Source organism: Dermacentor silvarum, chromosome 2 (assembly GCF_013339745.2).
Source record: "Dermacentor silvarum isolate Dsil-2018 chromosome 2, BIME_Dsil_1.4, whole genome shotgun sequence".
Taxonomy (NCBI): domain Eukaryota; kingdom Metazoa; phylum Arthropoda; class Arachnida; order Ixodida; family Ixodidae; genus Dermacentor; species Dermacentor silvarum.
The window spans coordinates 37,698,231-37,716,757 of record NC_051155.1 but is presented as its reverse complement, the minus strand read 5'-3'; the positions used below and the strand labels follow the sequence as shown (position 1 = coordinate 37,716,757).

The 18,527-nt window shown below is 52.2% G+C and overlaps 1 protein-coding gene across 1 annotated transcript in view; it reads left to right on the top strand.

Annotated features, from left to right (window-relative positions):
- LOC119439969 (neprilysin-like) overlaps positions 1-18,527 on the top strand; it is a 500,589-nt gene that overhangs the window by 96,348 nt on the left and 385,714 nt on the right. The window contains exon 5 of the mRNA XM_049662689.1: positions 1,040-1,179. Within this exon, the coding sequence (XP_049518646.1) occupies positions 1,040-1,179 (140 nt within the window). The remainder of the gene's footprint in view (positions 1-1,039; positions 1,180-18,527) is intronic.

Genomic DNA, 18,527 nt, shown 5'->3' with positions numbered 1-18,527 from the left:
ATAACGTAGTCCAAGACCTTTAGAAATATTTATGCTGCTCTTTACACTAAAACACATCAACTTAAATTATTAAAGCACTCGTCACGGCAGTTTCCGCGAGTATTTGCTGCCCTCATACCGGCAACACCGGGGAGCCGTCGCTCAAAGTCGTCGCTCGTCTCGTCGCTTGCATGCGGTACGACTTGTAGGCGACGAGCGAACGCGACAGCCATTTCCATCGCGTCTCTTGTCGCTATCGCGTGCAAGATCGCGTTTATGCGGTTGATACTTAAGTGTCTGGTGCAGAGCGAAATCTTCGCGCTACGGTTCGCGAAAACCTGACGGCACTTCCACGGCCGCCTACTCTTCTTCGTCGCTTGACGCGGAAAGCTCGTAACCGTAAGCGGTAATATTCTTGCCAAGTTGGACTTGTAGTCTTCAGACGTGCACTCATAGCTGGTAGACGCACCAGAACTCGAATCCATGCTCGCGACGGCGGCTTCAGCGCGCTTCGAATGACCCCAGCCGGCCGGCTAGCTTTCCGACGAGCGTGTCGTGACGTCACGCCTTCCAACTCCCGCGAGTCGGGTGGCGAGGCGTGCGCTCACAAAAACGCCAAAAATAAAGCCATCGGCTCAAAAATGAGGTAAACGACTACTTCTTTTCGGTGTAATCACACACTGATAATTCATTTTCAGCATTTTCGTAAAATTTTCAGATTTTGTGTCCGTATTCCTTTAAGCGTCGTCCAATTTTTTATTGTGCCTTTGTGGGGTAGCACGTGCCCTGCAATGATGCCTTGGGCCGTAGGTAATTTTTACTACGCTGTATATCCTGACAGTTTCTTTTGTTACCTATGTGGTTAACTGTGCCTGCTTCGTTTTCCAAACTATTCGCGCAATTTGCGCAAAAGACTGCCGGCATTGTATAATACAGCGGTCGTTGCATCTGTAAGACCATTGTCGTCCTCGGCCGAAAAGTCAAAATTTAAGTTTATTACATTTTTCTACTTGTTATTTTAAGCAACTGTGCGTATATGAGTATGAATTGTTGTTTGCAGATTCCTCTTCTTGAAATGCTGAACAAGGAATTTTCAAAGTTGAACGTGACTTTAAATGAATCAGAGAGAGTGATGGTCAACACATTATATTACTACGAGAAGCTAAACGAATTTCTGCCAAATGCGTCTTCTGCTGACCTGTGAGTACCACATGCGTGATATTGACACGTACACATGTTTATCTTTCACCGGTGGCCGCTTTCCACCGGCTAACAAATGTTAAACGTAATTCGCTCGGCGCAGGACGCGCCTGTATCGGAAGTTTCTAGAACGTTATCGATGCTTCTTTCCATTGCCTGTTTTCACCGACGCTTTTGTTATCTGATTGCATGACTGACGCGAATTGTCTAGAACTTTCTGGAAGACACGCGGGCATCAGGGATTAATCTAGAACCTTCGATGACTCAGGTATAAAAGCCGACGCGTTTCGCCGCTGATCAGATTTTCGACAATCGCCGACTGTGTTCGCCGCTATCGTTGTGCTTTAAGTGTACCTTGATTTTGTGGGCACAGGTTCGCCCAATAAACAACCAGTTACGTCGTACACAGTTTTACGACTGTTTTCTTCAGCGTCACTACTACGTGACATCTGGTGGAGGTGCTAGTGCGTTCATGCAGCGAACGCCCCCGCAAAGCCGCGATCCAAGCCCGAAACCGGAGGACAACGCCAACGTCACCAAGGACCAGCGAGCTAGCCGTAGGCAGCAAGGACTTCTGCCGGAGTACGGACTTCTTCCCGAGAAGACCACAGCGATCAAGGCCAAGTCAACGACCTCAATGGCAGTCCCAGCGTCCCCCATCCTGCTGCAACAACCTCGGGAGCCCCCGACCTTCCGTGGATCATCGGCTGAAGACCCTGAAAACTGGCTGGAGACAAACGAGCGGACCGCGACGTTCAACAAATGGAGCGACGACGACAAGCTACGCCATGTCTATTTTTCGTTGGATGACGCTGCTCGGACCTGGTTTGAGAACAGAGAGACCACCCTGGTTACCTGGGACCTTCTTCGTGAAAACTTCGTGAGGACCTTCACGAGTGTCGTACGAAAGGAGAGGGCAGAGGTTCTCTTAGAAACCAGAGTGCAATTGCCGAACGAGAACATCGCGATCTTCACGGAGGAGATGACTCGCCTCTTCCGCCACGCCGACCCCGACATGTCTGAAGAAAAGAAAGTTCGGTTCTTGATGCGGGGTGTCAAAGACCAACTATTCGCCGGATTGATGCGCAACCCGCCCAAGACTGTCGCCGAATTTCTTTCCGAGGCTACAACGATCGAGAAGACGCTTGAAATGCGCGTCAGGCAATACAACCGCCGTGCCCTGACCAACTACGCCGACGCTCAAGCGCTAGGCGCCGACGACTTGCGCGAGACCATCAGAGTGGTCGTTCGCGAGGAGCTGCATAAGCTCTTTCCCAGGTCGCAGCCTCACGTGGCATCTATCGCCGACGTCGTCAAAGACGAAGTTCAGCGCTCACTTGGAGTTCCCGATGTGCAGCCACAATCGCTGCAACCCCAGCCGGAAGCGCTGACCTACGCCGCCGTCGCCCGTCTTCAAGGCCCCCCTCCGCGCTCGCGCCAGGGCCCCGTAACGCCGCAGTTCCGTCGTCCACCGCCGCCGCCACCAGCACGCCCGCCCGTCGCCCAGCGCAGCTACCAGAGGAAGACGGACATTTGGCGCGCCCCCGACCACCGCCCGCTCTGCTATCACTGCGGGGAAGCCGGCCATGTCTACCTCCGATGCCCATACCGCGAAATGGGTCTACGAGGGTTCCCCGTCAACGCGCCGCGTCCCGATCGAGATGAACGACCGCGCGACATCGCCGACTACCTCGCCGGAGCCCAGTGGCAACCACGACGATCCTCACGCTCGCCGTCACCAGGCCGCTACATCTCGCTGCATCGCCATCAGTACAACGGTCCCACCCGGGGCCGATCTCCCAGCCCTTACCCGGGAAACTAAAGGCAGCAACCGATGGAGGTGCGGTTGCTGTACGACGCAATGCCGAAGATCCTCCGACGCCGCCGACGACGACGATTCGCGATTCATCACGACGAGATATCAGCACGCCGCCTAGCAACAGCCTTGACAGCACTTCGCCGCCGAAAGAAGACCTTCCGACGCGACGTAGCAGCAGCAGAGCAAGCCGACGCAGGCGTGATCCGACGCCACGAATTAACCGCAACGCCAGACGTCGGTCTACCGATATCGACGTGCTCATCGATGGCCATAACGTCACCGCTCTCGTCGACACTGGCGCCGACTATTCCGTCTTCAGTGGCGCGTTCGCCGCCAAGTTAAAGAAGGTGAAGACGGCCTGGCAAGGACCCGATATCCGGACAGCGGGAGGCCACCTAATAACGCCGACTGGAATCTGCACAGCGCGAGTCACGGTAAACAACCGCACTTACCCGGCGAGCTTCGTAATCCTGCCGCACTGCTCCAGGGACGTCATCCTAGGCATGGACTTTCTAAACCAACATGGTGCAGTCATCGACTTAAGGTCCAAGTCGATAACGCTTTCAACACACAAAGCGATACCGCCGGATGCAAGCATCAGTTACCATGCCTTGAATGTGCTTGAAGAACAAGTCACCGTTCCGCCTCGCTCAAGCGTAATGATTTCCGTCGGTACCGAAGTGTCTGCAGACATGGAGGGCATCATCGAGGGCGATCATCACTTACCGCTCGACCGTGAAATTTGCGTCGCTAGAGGCATAGGTGAACTACGCGAAGGGAAAGCAAGAGTGATGCTCACGTACTTCAGCCACGAATATAAGCACATTAACAAAGGCACCACGGTCGCCTACATCGACGAAATATTACAAGCCAGCAGTGCTTTCACCTTCACGGATTCTAGTGCACCTACAACGACGACTGTAGTACCTGAACCAACTTTCGACGTCAATCAGAACCTTCCCAATCATAAGAAAGAACAGCTAAAAGCTCTGCTCCTGCAATACAAGGACTGCTTCTCGTCGTCATCAAAAGTTCGACAAACCCCCGTCGCCAAGCACCGCATTATAACCGACGAATATGTCCGCCCACTCCGTCAGAGCCCGTACCGAGTTTCGGCAAGCGAACGCGAGGCCATAAGGCAACAAGTCGACGAAATGCTACGCGACGACATCATCCAGCCGTGCAAGAGTCCGTGGGCGTCCCCCGTGGTGTTAGTGAAGAAGAAGGATGGAACCCTACGTTTCTGCGTCGATTATCGTCGCCTCAACAAGATCACGAAGAAGGACGTATACCCCCTCCCACGGATTGACGACACCTTGGATCGACTCTACAACGCAAAGTATTTTTCGTCGATGGACCTCAAAACCGGCTACTGGCAAATCGAAGTCGACGAGAGGGACCGGGAGAAGACTGCCTTTATAACACCAGACGGACTGTTCGAGTTCAAGGTCATGCCGTTTGGTCTTTGCTCGGCACCTGCGACTTTCCAACGCGTCATGGATACAGTACTGGCCGGCTTGAAGTGGCAGACTTGCCTCGTCTATTTGGACGACGTCGTTGTGTTTGCCTCAAGCTTCGAGGAACACCTCCGGCGCCTTGAAACAGTTCTTCAAGCAATCAAGACCTCCGGACTCACGTTGAAGCCAGAAAAGTGCCGCTTCGCATATGAGGAGCTCTTGTTTTTGGGCCACGTCATCAACAAGTCTGGAGTGCGCCCCGACCCTCAGAAAACTGCGGCCATCTCCAACTTTCCTCCGCCCGCTGACAAGAAGGCAGTGCGTAGATTTCTTGGACTGTGCGCCTATTACAGGCGCTTCGTCAAGAATTTTTCACGGATCGCTGAGCCACTGACGTATCTCACGAAGGCCGACGTCGAGTTCAAGTGGGAGACGCCGCAAGTCGAAGCATTTGACGAACTGAAGCGACGCCTGCAATCGCCGCCAATACTTGCGCATTTCGACGAAAATGCCGATACCGAAGTCCACACCGACGCAAGCAGCGTAGGACTCGGCGCCGTGCTTGTGCAGAGGACTGACGGACTAGAAAGGGTTGTAAGTTACGCTAGCCGGTCGCTATCGAAGGTGGAAGCAAATTATTCCACAACAGAAAAGGAGTGCCTCGCCATCATCTGGGCTACATCAAAGTTTCGCCCCTACCTCTATGGCAGGCCCTTTAAAGTTGTAAGCGACCACCACGCCTTGTGTTGGCTAGCTAACTTGAAGGATCCTTCAGGTCGCCTCGCACGATGGAGCCTGAGACTTCAAGCATTCGACATCACCGTCGTTTACAAATCCGGGCGAAAGCACGCTGACGCCGATTGTTTGTCTCGCGCCCCCGTCGAACCGCCGCCACAAGACGACCAGGATGACGACACTTTCTTGGGACCCATCAGTGCCGACGCATTCGCCGAACAACAGCGAGCCGACCCGGAACTAAGGAGCCTTGTAGACTACCTGGAAGGCAAGACCACCATTGTGCCGAAGGCGTTCAGGCGAGGATTGGCGTCGTTCTTCTTGCAAAACGACATTCTCCTAAAGAAGAACTTCTCGCCTCTCCGAGCCAACTACCTCCTCGTGGTACCCTCAGCATTGCGTCCAGAGGTTCTGCAAGCTTTCCATGACGACCCAACGGCTGGACATCTCGGTTTTTCCCGCACTCTCGCGAGGATACAAGAAAAATACTACTGGCCTCGCCTCTCTGCTGACGTCGCCCATTACGTAAGGACATGCCGAGACTGTCAGCGACGCAAAACACCGCCGACAAGGCCAGCCGGGCTTCTACAGCCGATCGAGCCACCTCGCCGACCGTTCCAGCAGATCGGGATGGACTTACTGGGGCCTTTTCCGACGTCGACGTCCGGGAATAAATGGATCATCGTAGCTACGGACTACCTCACCGGCTACGCCGAAACAAAAGCCTTGCCCAAAGGCAGTGCCGACGAGGTAGCCCGATTCTTCGTTGAGAACATCCTCCTGCGTCACGGTGCCCCGGAAGTCCTGAGCACCGACAGAGGTACACCCTTCACGGCTGAACTAACTCAAGCCAATCTGCGATACAGCCACACAAGCCATCGCCGCACCACCGCCTACCACCCGCAGACGAATGGCCTCACCGAGCGCCTAAATAAGACCATCGCCGACATGCTGGCAATGTACGTCGACGTCGAACACAAGACGTGGGATGCCATCCTTCCGTACGTGACCTTCGCATACAACACGGCCGTACAAGAAACGACGCACATGGCGCCGTTCAACCTGGTCTACGGAAGGAACCCGGCAACGACGCTTGACGCCATGCTACCGGACGTCGCTGACGAAGAAAATCTCGACGTTGCCACCTATTTGCAGCGTGCCGAAGAAGGTCGACAGCTCGCCCGCCTGCGCATCAAGAACCAGCAGAGAACCGACAGCCGACACTACAATCTTCGACGACGCTACGTCGAGTACCAGCCCGGAGACCGTGTTTGGGTCTGGACTCCGATACGCCGACGAGGACTTAGCGAGAAACTCTTACGTCGCTATTTCCAGGGGCGTAGCCAGAAATTTTTTTCGGGGGGGGGGGTTCACCGGCCCGACCGGGGGGGGGGGGGGCAAGCTTCTGCTGTCCTCTAGGTCACGTGATCGATAATAAATAGCGGTAGTGTAAGCAGACTCTCGACATATATATCAAAGACATCGGACCGCCCCTACCCCCCCCCCCCTCGCGTGTGCGTGTGCTTGTGAAGAAATTCAGTAAAAAGTAAAGTACGCTCAGTAAATACAGTAAGTACGAGAGGTACAGTGGGCGTTTGGAGCAACGGTCTCTCATCGCGCCACTGAATGGACAAGTCTTCGAAAACGCATCATTGAGACGATCCGTGCGATCGGAGAAGACATCATTAATTGTTAATTTCCGTTAAGCGTAGATGGTGTCGTCCTCGTCGGGGCGAAGTGCGTTTCACAAGTCAAGGACGGCTATACGCGTGAAAATGCACGTGTGACCGGGCTATACCTACTCCCATAGCAATAGCTTGTTCGCTGCGTCTTTGCGCTAGAAAACTTAAATACGCGCAAAAACGCGTAAGGCGTTTTTGCGCGTATTTGCGTTTTGCGCAACCCTCATACGAGAGGGTTGCATTCCCTGCGGCAAGTGCATGGGCCGCGGTGTCTTCCGCTGTGTGCGAGCGTGCAGCCGTCATTTGCCTTTACGTCAACAGATTCAGAATTGTACAGAATATTTCACCGCACAGCACAGATATGGCATGTGTACGCATTTTAAGTAGTGCGTGCAACTCATTTCTGCTTCACTTACGCCGGTGCAAACAGGAAGCGCCCTTGTACCTCACAGAATCTCGACTGATTGGTGTACTATAGTGATGCAGGAATGAACTCCGGTATTATTCAGTGCATAGTGCACATAAACAATTTCTCAGGACGCGTGAACTCCGACGAGAACTGTCAGCGTCTGCAACAAGAGTTTACTTACGCTGTACTGCGCACAACAGTAATTCATGCTTGTCGGCTGTCTGTTTCGTGAAATCTATTGCGAGTCGGTGGAATTTCACTGCTGTCATCAACCCCTTCGTGTGTACATTCCTGGTTTGGGATTCCACAACAAAACAGCAACTACTAGCCTTCCGTAATTGCTGGTTTGGGATTCAACAACACAACAGTAATTACCAGCCTTCCGTAGGGGCGCAATCGCAAACAAGAGACGTTTCTCGCGCAGACTAAGCCTACGTTCACACTTGGAAAGCGGCAAGCGGGCGGAAAGGCCAAAGCGGCCGGAAAATTTTTTCCGCGCCTGTCCAAGTTGTTCACATTTGTTTTGCTACCGCTGCGGCCGCCGCTGCCGTTTTCGTCCAGATCCATCTAGTCTGCGCACGTTTGTCGGCGTGGTGGCGCTCATTATCGCATTATTTCGAGCGGTATGTTCATTCTTTGACCCACGTACCGTCATGAAAAGTGATCATTTTACGCAACTTCGTGTGTCATCTGCGACCTTCGGTAAATTCCTCGTTGGCGTTCCGTAATTCTCCGCACACGGGCGCGGTAGCGCTGAGTCACAGGTTGGTGCCTAGGCGTGATATTTCTTTAATAGCTTTTATTTACAAGTTGCAATAACATTTCATCATTTCGTATTGTCGGCGCCTCCAGGACACCAAAGGGGCAACGGGAACACCACCGCTAAAACCTGGGCTGGCCCTTGTGTTGGGGCTCGCCAAAGCCTGCGCGTCCTACGTGAGACCTACGCTCCCAATCTATCGTCGCGACGAGAAAAGCACCCCGCGACTTCTGCAACATACCGTACACGTGCGAGGAGAATTATGGAGCGCCAACGAGGAATCTGCCTAACTATTGTCTGCCATGGAAGTGGAAGAAGAAATGGCTTTTATACTTCTACCTACTTGTTTTCTAGAAATGGACAATGAATAAACGGAAGACGCGGGCACCTCGGAAACGGCGCTGGTGGGTTCGCCTGGCTTTGCAAAAGCGCGAGAATTTGGGTCACGCCAAGGCTTCGTTGCCGCACCTCCGGTCGCGCGACGTTGAATACTATCGCGAGTATTGCTGACAGTACGTTTTAGTGCCACTCTTGTCGTAGAGCAAGGGCTGGTTCTTGATCGCGTCGATCAGCATTACAGCCTACACTTTTGGTGCCATGGTTTTGGTGCCCGGTGCCATTTTACGACCGGGTCCGGTTGTTTACATGCTAGTGTAGCTTCCAGTGAAGCAGAACGACTTTCCGCCGCGTTTCCGTTTCGCCATGGCGAAAAAATCGGCCCGAGACCGATTTGGCTCGCAGCCTGTTTTTCTGCCTGTTTTGCCGCCTAGGCGAGATTTTGCCGCTTCCTACAGCTTCGAGACCAAGTGTGAACGTAGCCTAAAATCCTGCGCGAGCGCGGCCTAACCGGCACCTGAAGGGAAGCGGCGGAAATGTATACCGGAGATTTCGACCACCTGGGGTCTTTAACGTGCAACCTAAATCTAAGTAAACGGGCGTCGAGCGTTTTCGCCATCATCTAAAATGCGGCTGCCGCATTTGTTGCTTCATTTGTTGCTATAGAATGCGGCCGCCACATTCTCGCCCAAAACTTCACAGAGTGTGCAAGCCTTGACAAACACCGTGACAGTTTTTTCCATATGCAGACATGATTCGCTGTAAATTACCAACCCAAACGGAAGCGCCCAGGAATTAAATTGTGATAGTATCACCGGTTTCATAAATTATGTCAGCGCGAAGCGACGAAAACAAAGGGTGGGTAAGTAGGGGGGGGGGTTTGCTGAAAAAATTGCGGGGGGGGTTTGAACCCCCCCAACCCCCCCCCCCCCTGGCTACGCCACTGGCTATTTCGGACCATATAAGATCATCCGACGTATTGGCGCACTGGACTATGAGGTCGTGCCAGACGGCATTTCGCAATCACAGCGGCGCCGCGCACGACCCGAAGTCATCCATGTGGTGCGTCTTAAGCCTTTCTACGCCCGCTGATGAACTTAGGTACTTTGTTACTTTATTTCTTTTTCTTTTTATTACGCGTGGTTTTGTTTACGCTTTCACATTGTTTGTAGCATCGGGACGATGCTTTTTAAGGGGAGGGTATTGACACGTACACATGTTTATCATTCACCGGTGGCCGCTTTCCTCCGGCTAACAAATGTTAAACGTTATCGCTCGGCGCAGGACGCGCCTGTATCGGAAGTTTCTAGAACGTTATCGATGCTTCTTTCCATTGCCTGTTTTCACCGACGCTTTTGTTATCTGATTGCATGACTGACGCGAATTGTCTAGAACTTTCTGGAAGACACGCGGGCATCAGGGATTAATCTAGAACCTTCGATGACTCAGGTATAAAAGCCGACGCGTTTCGCCGCTGATCAGATTTTCGACTATCGCCGACTGTGTTCGCCGCTATCGTTGTGCTTTAAGTGTACCTTGATTTTGCGGGCACAGGTTCGCCCAATAAACAACCAGTTTCGTCGTACACAGTTTTACGACTGTTTTCTTCAGCGTCACTACTACGTGAGAATATACATGCATTTTTTAGGTAGAAATGTTTTCAATTGTCGAATTGCATCACAGCCATTATCTGCACGTTCTGCATTGGATCCTTTCCTAAGGCATTACACTGCAGAGCAAGACGTCGCGATTTCTATGCACACATGCATAGCTTACTTTCGATCGTAGTAAATTGTATATGCTCGAAATTACTGTTAATGTACTCACAACGATGCATATAATAACGAGTGTGGCTTTATCCCGTTCGACCCCATTTTTATATATTGGCTACCTGAAACTTTACGGTACCGTAAGACAGAAGTTCTATTGAAAATAGAGGCGGCGTTTTCTCTTTTTTTACGCTTCAGTGCGCAGATTGGTCCGCAGTTCTGGTTAGATGCTCACTATAAATGCGAAGCGTTTCTTGGCGACTTATACTGCTATATAGACCGGTCAGAAAAGGGCGCCCGCCTAAAGGCTACACCCCCCCCCCAGAAAAGGATGAGATCTAATTAACGGCATCAAACGGCCTACCCATCCCAATGGTAGACACGATTCGGGTACTAGGAATGATGATTGAACACAAGGGCGGCAATGGCGAAGCACTTCGCAAGATAACAGCAAAGGCCACCAGCACGATGCCGCTCATCCGACGCATCACCAACAAACACGCGGGCATGCGCGAAGGCAACGTCATACGACTTATACAAGCCTTCGTTATTTCTCAATTAACGTACACGGCAGCGTTTCACAACTGGACGGTTGCAGAAAGAAACAAGCTCAACGCCCTCATACGCAAGGCGTACAAACGTGCGTTGGGGCTTGCGCCCGGAGTGAGCACCACCAAGCTCCTAGAACTAGGCTTGCACAACACGCTCGAGGAACTCGTGGAGGCGCAACAAGTGTCCCAACTCCAGCGCCTATCAAAGACCCGCCCGGCCAGGCACGTGTTCGAAAAGCTCGGCATTACATACCACACGCAGCACGGCATCAAAGTGCAAATGCCAAGAACCATGTGCGATTAACTATACGTGCCCCCATCGCCTCGCAACATGCACCCCCAACACCACACGGGGAGACGTAAAGCCAGAGCACAACACATGAACCAAAGTTACTCCAACGACAAGGAGGCAGTCTTCACCGACGCAGCCCGTTATCGAGACAGGAAGAGTTTCATGGAGGCAGTTACTATCCACCGAGGTAACCACCTCACGACCGTCACCGTGAACACGACATATGCCGAAACGGCAGAGGAAGCGGCCATAGCACTGGCCCTTACACAAACCAAGGCTACATACGTGATCTGCGATTCTAAAACGGCAATTCGCAATTTTTCAAATGGGCGCATATCGCAAGAGGCGTATCACATACTCAAGGGACATCCCATACACCAGGGAGAGACTGACGTCGATAACCGAAGGCACTTGCTATGGATTCGGGCACACACTGGACTGAGCACCCCCAACGAAGCGGCTCACCGCGTTGCTAGAGGCCTCACTCACCGAGTATCATCGCAGGAAGAGCCCCCGCGGGGTACTGCAAACGTCTGGGCGCGGGAGGATCGTTTGACCAGGTTCCACGACATCACGACACACTACCAGTTACAGAGGCGCGTATACCCATTCCCTCACGCTAGATTAGACAGGGCTCAAGCAGTACACTACAGGCAATTACAAACTGATTCTTACATAAACCCAAGACTCATGCACGCCATGTATCCACACATGTACACTACAAACAGATGCACATCCTGGGGCGAGGTTGCCACACTTAATCACATGGTATGGGAATGTCACGACATAACAAACAATTCGGGCAGTGCCGACGCCTCCGTCTCTTCCACCGCCAGCCTCCGCTCGCGTTGGAAGACCGCACTGCTCAGCTCGAACCTGACCGTACAGCTCTGGGCCCTCCAGCGAACCGAGGAAGCCGCTTCGAGACAAGGTCTCGGAACCGCGTCAGCGGTGCCCAGACCCACTAAAAATACGCCGGACTCAAATCTTATCGATTTGATAATTAAGTTTACGTTCTTCTTCTTGGCGAACATTCGCCGCTTGGACAGTATCTATCTCCCTAGGCGCCTAGATCTTGGTGCTCTCATGGTCGTATCGTTAACTTGGTAGGTACCAAAATTGGCGTAGTATGACAAGAGTGCAATAGGATCGTAAATAATAGGTCATGACATGAATATCATGACACGTGTGTCATGTAGGTCATGAAACAGCCGCCTACGTCTTGGTGCTCCAATGGTCGTTTCGTTAACTTGGTGTGTACCAAAATTGGCATAGTATGACAAGAGTGTATTACGAATGCAAGTGATAGGTCATGACATTATATCATGATATGCGTGTCATGTAGGTCATGAAACAGCCGGCTTCGTCCTGGTGCTCTCATGGTCGTTTCGTTAACTTTGTATGTAACTAGAATGGGTTCGGACATTGGTGCTAAGTGAAGGAAACACTGAAGGATGATGGTAGAAGTCACAGTCACGAGCATGACTAAGCAAAAATGGCAATGCCTCAGCTAAAAGAGATTAACATTCAAAAGCCACTGAAATGGTTTCGGACGTGGCCTATAAAGGAAGGAAACACTAAAGGATGTTGGTAGAAGTCATAATCATGAGCATGACTCAGGAAAAATGACAATGACTCAGCGAAAAATGATTGACACTCAAAAACAACTGGAATGGGTTCCGACGTGACCACTAAGTGATGAAAACACTAAAGGATGATGGTAGAAGTCATAGTCATGAGCATGACTCAGCAATGAGATATAATGAGCAACGGATATAAATGAGAGGTCATGACATTACTGCCATGAAATGCATGTCACAAGGTCATGAAACAGCCGCCTAAGTGTTGGTGCTCTCATGGTCATTCCGTTAACTTGGTCGGCTCCCCGCACTCTGCTTCGCCTAACATCGATTCCCACAGGGTGTGGGATCTGCCGGCTTTTAGGGGCGAAGCACCTTAGGGCCGAGCCTTGTCCCTCGTCATCGTCCGTCGTCCGTAGCTCTGGTTTCCATGGAGACCGCTAGGGGCACTGCGGTGCACAAGGGCTATATAAGTGCTGTATATACTGTACGCATACACATGTACAGTATATATATATATATATATATATATATATATATATACTGTACTGGAGCACATCGGCACCAGCTCTGTGCCAGCCAGTGTGGAAGAAGACGTCGACGATTGTGTGTTTCGCGCTAGGTCGGTTTTCAATGAGCCAGCTTGTTTAAACCGTCAAGCTTCATCCAGTCTACCTGCCTGGGGTGGTGTTTCGTGTGAGAGCAATCCATGCACTCACACGAAACACCACCCCAGGCAAGGACAAAATAAATAACAAGCTCTTGCGCAATCTGGATGACGGCACCATTTACTGACCTACTGACCTCTTACTGACCTATTTAATCATCATTGGGAGGCGGGTACGCTACCAGCGGATTGGAAGCACGCGGACATCATCCTCATTCCAAAGCCAGGCAAACCCTCCAGCTTAGAAAAATTCAGACCAATATCACTGACTTCATGCCTAGGTAAGCTTCTGGAGCACGTCATTCTGAACCGACTTCAACCTTACCTAGAATCCAGTGACTTGCTGCCCGAAACGATGTTCGGATTCCGGCCCCACCTTTCTAGCCATGACGCTCTCCTTCAACTGCAGGAACAAGTCCTTGAACACATTTCACCATACAACACCGGAGTGATCTTACCACTAGACCTTAAAGGCGCTTTCGACAATGTGGCTCACAGTACCATCCTTACAAACCTGTCTTACAAACTGTCGTCGTAATACTTACAACTACGTACGCGCCTTTCTAACCAACCGCACGGCCACAGTAGGCATTGGTTCACTCAGAACCCCGACGTTACCTACTCACAACAAAGGAACCCCACAAGGTGCCGTTCTATCACCCACCCTTTTCAACATTGCTATGATGAAGCTACCTGATAAACTCAATGCAATACCAGGAATCAGGCACGCAATATACGCCGATGATATCACTATCTGGACCACCACTGGTTCTGAAGGAGAAAAACAAGACGCACTCCAACACGTCGTCCAGCATTATGCAAGAAGCAGCGGTCTCCGATGCTCCTCCGAGAAGTCGGAACTATTAGTCGTTCGACAGAAATTCCCGTAGAAAACTCAATGAAATACCCCACATTACACTCACCCTCGATGGCAAAGAAATACCCACAGTAAATCGCGTCCGCATCCACGGCCTCCACATACAACAGGACGGCGGAGGCGCCTACACAATCCAACGTCTCAAGCATACCACTTTCCAAGTCATGCGAATAATCAGCCGCATCACCACCAAACAACACGGCCTGAAAGACGACGTGACCCAGCTCGTCCAGGCCCTGATAATCAGCCGCATCGCCTACGCTGCCCCGTACCTTCCCCTCACTCCCAAGGAGAAAGGTCAAATAGGCATACTTCTGCGGAAAGCATACAAGCAAGTGCTCGGCCTACCACCGGGAACAGCCACACTCAAGGTCGAAGCCCTAGGAGTCCGTAACACAGTAAGAAATATCATAGACGCCCACCTCACAAGCCAACGAGAACGCCTAGCCCTCACACCAACAGGCAAGAAGCTCCTAGCGCGCCTAGGCCACCCAACACAGGGCCGAGGCCACGAAAAATCAATCTATCTGGCCCCCAACATCCGGGAGCATATCAAGGTAGCCGCCATCCCAAGAAGCATGCACCCGGAACATCATGCCGGTCGTCGCAAAACTCGCGCAAAGACTCTTCAAACAAGATACGGTAACCTCCCCAACATACTATACACAGATGCCGCGCAGTACCCCCGAAAAGCAGCCATGGCAGTCAGTGTTGTCGACCAGAACCTTCAAGAGGTGGTCTCGATGACGGTCCGCACTGCCAACACCCTCGAAGCGGAGGAGACAGCCATCGCCTTAGCCATCGCCTCTAGTCAAACTAAAGAACAGGCTACAATTATTACCGACTCTCAAGCAGCTTGTCGTAGCTATGCCAGAGGCAGAATATGTTCAATCGCCGCCCGACTCCTCAAACAAGCCTCTCAATTACCCGACGTTGAAATAGTATGGACTCCAGGACACGAGTCCCTCCGTGGAAACCAGCGTGCGCACGCTGTAGCCCGAGCTCATGCCACCCGGGCGCCACAAGAGAGGGATACGGCCGCATCTATGGAGCCTGTACCTTTACAATACCACGCCATATTAGAACACCACAGATTGAGCAGACCACAATACCCACCCCCGCACAAGACCCTCTCACGCTAAGACGCAGTAGCATGGCGACAATTACAAACCAACACATACCCCCATTTAAGCAGATTACACGCAATACACCCTGCACTGTACTCGTACAAATGCCCCCTTTGTAACGACTACGCTTCCCTATATCACACCACATGGGCATGCCCCAATATACAGGTAGCCCCGCATATACCCAACCCCACACCCGAGCAGTGGGAGGCCGTGCTGACTAGCTCGGACCCTCGTCACCAGCAACAACTGGTGCGGCGGGCCCGGGAGACAGCAAGAGCCACAGGAGCCCTGGACTGAGGGCACCTCCCAACACAAGCAAGAAGACGCCGGCTTGTTTTTTTTCTCTTAATAAATGTTTTTCCTCCTCCTCCTCCTCTGCCGAATACTCTTGTCACATTTGGTGAAGGTGCTAGGTAGGCCCTTTCAGCGTCCTGGAACTCCGCAGCCTTATGCTACCATCTGGATTCGCTATGACCGAGGACGCCGGCCCCTTGCGGGCTGCCCCTGCTCCCGCACTTGTCTTGTGCTCTGGGGTGCTTCGTCAGCGTGATCCTTCCAGTCTTCAGTGGCACTGACGGTCACGACGTGGAAGACTGGCTGGCCGAGTATGAACGTGTTAGCGCACACAAATGGGATGACCGCGACAAGTTGACTTACGCCATCTTTTACTTTGCCGACGGGGCAAACCTGTGGTTCAAGGGCCCCGAAGCTGATTTTACCCCCTGGTCAGCGTTCCAAGAGACCCTCGTTTCGTTTGCGGCCGGCCAGCGGTGCGCAAGCTTCGCGCTGAACACAGCCTCCGCGGACGATCTGTATAGACCGTTTCACTGATTACAAACATAGGCCTCGAACGGCTTCCGGTTTTGCCCACTGACGTACCTGCTGAATGTAACTGGCAAAGAAGCAACCTTGCGTTTTAAAGCATAAACCGGATAAGGCACGTGACCGGAAGTTTCTTGGGGGCGTCACGCTCACTGATGTTATCGCGAGCATGAAACCGTCTATATATATATATATATATATATATATATATATATATACGTATTGTTGCAGGAAGAAAGCAGGCCCACGAGTGTAGATAGTGTATGTTTACAAGCGAAGTATATGGCGTACAGGCAACGGCCAGAGCCTTCGTCTTCCTCTCGTTCGCGTCACCTTCTTCTTTCCCTTCACCGTAACATCACCCTCCCGGTGGGGTTAGCTCCGTCCCGGTGCAGGTTATAGAGCGTCGCTTAATGGGGTGACATAGGGCTCGAGCCTGGCGACGTGAACAACATCGCTGGTGACGTTGAGAGGCACTGAAGGCTGACCGACTGGGGCAATCTCGTATGTCACGTCGGACAGTTGTCGTAAGATCTGGTATGGATCAGAATAACGGGAAAGTAGTTTTTCCGACAAGCTGACGCGACGTGAAGGCGTCCAGAGAAGGACAGGGGAACCAGGTGAAAAATGGTAGTCACGGTGCCGAAGGTCGCAGCGTCGTTTTTGAGAAGCTTGCGAGATTGTGAGGCGATGACGGGCGACCTCTCGGGCCTGGGCGGCTAAGGCAATAGCCTCGCGAGCCTAACCAGTGCTGGGTGATAGTACTGCGGAAGGTAGCAACGTGTCGAAGGGCAAGGTGGGGTCGATCCCATACAAAAGGTAAAATGGGGAGAATCCGGCGGTATCGTGACAGGACGAGTTGTATGCGAAAGTGATGTACGGTAAAGCGACGTCCCAGTCGCGGTGATCGTCGGAGACTTACAGGGCGAGCATTTCAGTTAGTGTGCGGTTGAGTCGTTCGGTGAGGCCGTTCGTTTGAGGGTGGTATGCGGTAGCAAGCTGGTGTTCTGTAGAACAGGAGCGGAGCAGATCATCGACGACCTTCGAGAGAAAGTAGCGGCCGCGATCCGTGATTAACTGGCGAGGGGCGCTGTGGTGCAGGATGACGTTGTAGAGGAGAAAGTCGGCGACATCTGTAGCGCAGCTGGTTGGCATCGCTCGTGTAATGGCATATCTCGTGGCATAATCTGTTGCTACAGCAATCCATTTGTTTCCCTTCATAGAAATTGGAAAGGGGCCAAGGAGGTCGAGGCCCACACGAAAGAAGGGCTCTGTAGGGATATCAATTGGTTGAAGCAAACCAGCAGGAGGAATAGCAGGCGTCTTCCGCCGCTGACACAGGTCGCAAGAAGAGACATAACGGCGCACAGAGCGATAAATGCCGGGCCAGAAGAAGCGGCGCCGCAGGCGGTCGTAAGTGCGAGTGATGCCCAGATGTCCAGCTGTAGGAGCGTCGTGAAGTTTCTAGAGCATGGCCAGTCGAAGGTGCTTTGGAACGACTAGGAGGAGCTCCGGGCCATCAGGACGAACACTACGACGGTATAAAGTACCATTGCGCAAGGTGAACATCCGCAGAGACGGGTCATTTGGCGAGGAGCTTAGGCGTTCCATAAGTGTTCGAAGAACAGGATCTTGGCGTTGCTCGTCGCCAATATGGAGAAAGCCGGAGAGGGACAGAATACTGATGTCGGAGTCTGCATCGGTATCGTCCGGTTGATCCACGGGATTGCGGGACAGGCAGTCGGCGTCTTTATGCAGGCGCCCCGACTTATACATAATAGAAAATGTATATTCTTGTAGACGCAATGCCCAACATGCAAGTCGTCCAGTTGGGTCCTTCGAAGAGGAGAGCCAGCAGAGGGCGTGATGATCGGTTACGACGCAAAAGCTCCGACCGAAAAGGTACGGCCGAAATTTCGCGACCGCCCATATGAGCGCGAGACATTCCCTCTCAGTGATGGAGTAATTTCGCTCGGGCGTGGAAAGAAGGCGGCTGGCGTAAGCGATGACACGGTCGTGGCTCTGTTGACGTTGAGCGAGGACAGCGCCGATGCCATAACCACTCAGGTCAGTTCGTACTTTAGTAGGCGCAGAAGGCTCAAAGTGTGACAGGATCGGGGAAGTTGTAAGCCGCTCGATCAGGGTAGAGAAGGCTTGCTCCTACAGTGGTCCCCAAGAGAAAGAGACATCTTTCTTAAAAAGGTCAGTGAGAGGGCGAGCGATGTCGACAAATAGTTTCACAAATCGCCGGAAATAAGAGCATAAGCCCAGAAAACTACGGACATCGTTTGTTGAACAAGTACACGAAAATTTCGCACGGCGTAGACTTACTGTGGATCAGGTTGGATTCCGGCGGCGTTTACGAGATGGCCGATTATGGTAATTTCACGGCGACCGAAATGGCACTTGGCGGAGTTTAGCTGAAGGCCAGCCCTGCGAAACACAGAGAGTATAGTCGCGAG